The following is a 2,258-nucleotide window of genomic DNA, read 5'->3' on the forward strand; positions in this document are numbered from 1 at the left end:
TTTATCTAGATGAATCTGATGAAATTACATAATATTGGAAGTCTGAGAATTTGTGGCCCTATAATATGAAGTAAGAATTGTTATTTCCCAGTTGCATTCGAGGTGATGTCCAAAAGAGAAAGAACGCTCAGAATCAGATGGTTTCTTGTATTTTGTCTAACACCAGATTCACACATGAAATCATCCTCTGTTAAAGGGCTATGTGCTCAGACCTGGAGAGCAACAACAGCTAGTTTTTGAAGCAGAAAAAATTTGTTAAAAAGAGGATCAGCAAGACTGGTTCAGAAAATGGCCAGGTTCAGATTACATAAGTAAAATCAGACAAAAAGAGATAATTTTCAAGATAGAAGTGGTACCCATGAACAGGGTCAAGAGATTAAAAAAAACTAATGAACTAAAATGAAGGAACCAACCAACCAAACAAAAAAAAAAAAAAAAGAGATAACTACTGCAGACAATGACTATTTTAGCATATTTCAGCATTTGAGCCAGACTTAATATCCTGTTCTAAGAAAGCTGAAGACAGATTTCCTTAGACTAGTTGCAAGATGTGGTACACAGACTACAGTTTCTAGTGTCTGCAAAAGACAACTAAGAAAGGCAAGTCAGCTGCTAGTAAGCCAGATATGCTATAGGTCCACAATTCTGCATAAAAAAACCAACCCAACAACAAAAAGCAACAAACCCACAAAGGTCTGCAAATAAGCCGAGATTAAAGCTGAAGGTTTATATGATGCACAGTTAAGTACATTTATGGAACCAGATGGTCATGCCAGCAATAGGAAATGCTTATTTTAAATGCTGGAATTTCCAGTTAGTATTTACATTCTTATTCACGTGCATTTCTTCACATTAGGCAGAGTTTTTTCAAAACCAAACCAAACAAAAGCATGTTTAAAAATAAATGTTAAATAAAATTTCACATGATTATGAAATGCACCATGATAACTTCAAAAGACTGAGAAAAGGCAGAGAAGTGTCTCTAGTGAGATAACACAGTCTTACCTATATCTGTTCATCTACATCTCTCTCTGCATCTGAGTATGTGTAACTAAAACTCACTAATTTTTACACCACGCTTGAAAGAATCTATGTCTCCTTTATAGGTAACAAGCAGCTCACAGCATATCAGACCACTGGTAAGAAAGGCATACTTAGGTGTTGCAGGTGATGCAGATCTTCTGGACATAGCAGCAGGAGAATCAGACCTTCTCAGAGGAGATCCCATACCAGATGAAGAACCAGATGTCGCAGATCGCTTCTCTTTCTTTACCTTCTCAGTCTAGAAGCACAGTTCGTTTTAGTTTCCATGATTAGGACGAACACATCAAAAATATATTTGATTGTTTTATTAACAAGATGACATATAAATAGATTTGTATAACATACATTTAAGATAAAAGATTTTTAAACACGATCTCACAGCTGAGGTGCAATAGTTTTTTATATAGCACACAAACTGCAGGTAAGTAACATCACACCAGAGCTTTTCCAAGAGCTCCTGGGAGGGAAGTTTTCAAAATCATCTATCTGTTCTTGTAACACCTCTTAGACACCAGCAGCAGCGCATCGAGGCATCTCGCAGAAATGCTGCTGGGTGTGACACTGAATGACACCTCACCTGAGGCAGACATTACACAAATCTCTAGCTCGTGCTTTGGTCCTCTCACTTGCATTTAATTCAGGTGGCTTGAATCCCTTCTAGTAACTATTACAAGACACAGGACCTTATTTGAATTTTACAGCCCTAGCACAGATTTTTTTAAAACACGTCTTACATTGTTAGACTCAGTGAAGGTGAATGACTTGCTTTTGCTTTTCTGGAAACTACAATGGATCAATAATGCATCTCGTAAGCAAAGTTTTAAAAACATCCACAGAAAGATTAAGTGATTGGTATAAAACAGAGGCATTATCAATACACTTGGCAAGCTTCTGATATATGTGAAGCTTGCTATTGACCAGCAAGACTGGATAGTCACACTCAGCATGAGAGATCCTGTTTGTCACTCCCATTCCCTGAAGTTACAAGCAAATCCAGAAACACACACTTCAGTGCCAGAAATCTCAGTTCCCTGAAAAGAAAGGTGCTGCTGTTCCAAATACCAGCACTCAAAACTGATTCCTGGGAGCAGGAAGATATTAAAATGCTACTAAACAGGGAGCACAAAAGCCACAGGGGCATGCAAGGCTTACTTTCTTATTGGTGTTTCCTACAACAGGGGTAGCACTTCATTTTTATGAACGTAGAGGGAAAG

General features: G+C 37.7%; 1 protein-coding gene across 1 annotated transcript in view; it reads right to left on the reverse strand.

Annotated features, from left to right (window-relative positions):
• Positions 1-1,062: 1,062 nt before the first annotated feature.
• LOC104493477 (MAP7 domain-containing protein 2-like) overlaps positions 1,063-2,258 on the reverse strand; it is a gene marked incomplete at both ends in the record, with an annotated part of 21,072 nt that continues 19,876 nt past the window's right edge. Inside the window, 1 exon segment of the mRNA XM_010136156.1 lies at positions 1,063-1,282. Coding sequence (XP_010134458.1) covers positions 1,063-1,282 — 220 coding nt within the window.

This window comes from Buceros rhinoceros, unplaced genomic scaffold (genome assembly GCF_000710305.1).
Source record: "Buceros rhinoceros silvestris isolate BGI_N320 unplaced genomic scaffold, ASM71030v1 scaffold40725, whole genome shotgun sequence".
Taxonomy (NCBI): Eukaryota; Metazoa; Chordata; class Aves; order Bucerotiformes; family Bucerotidae; genus Buceros; species Buceros rhinoceros.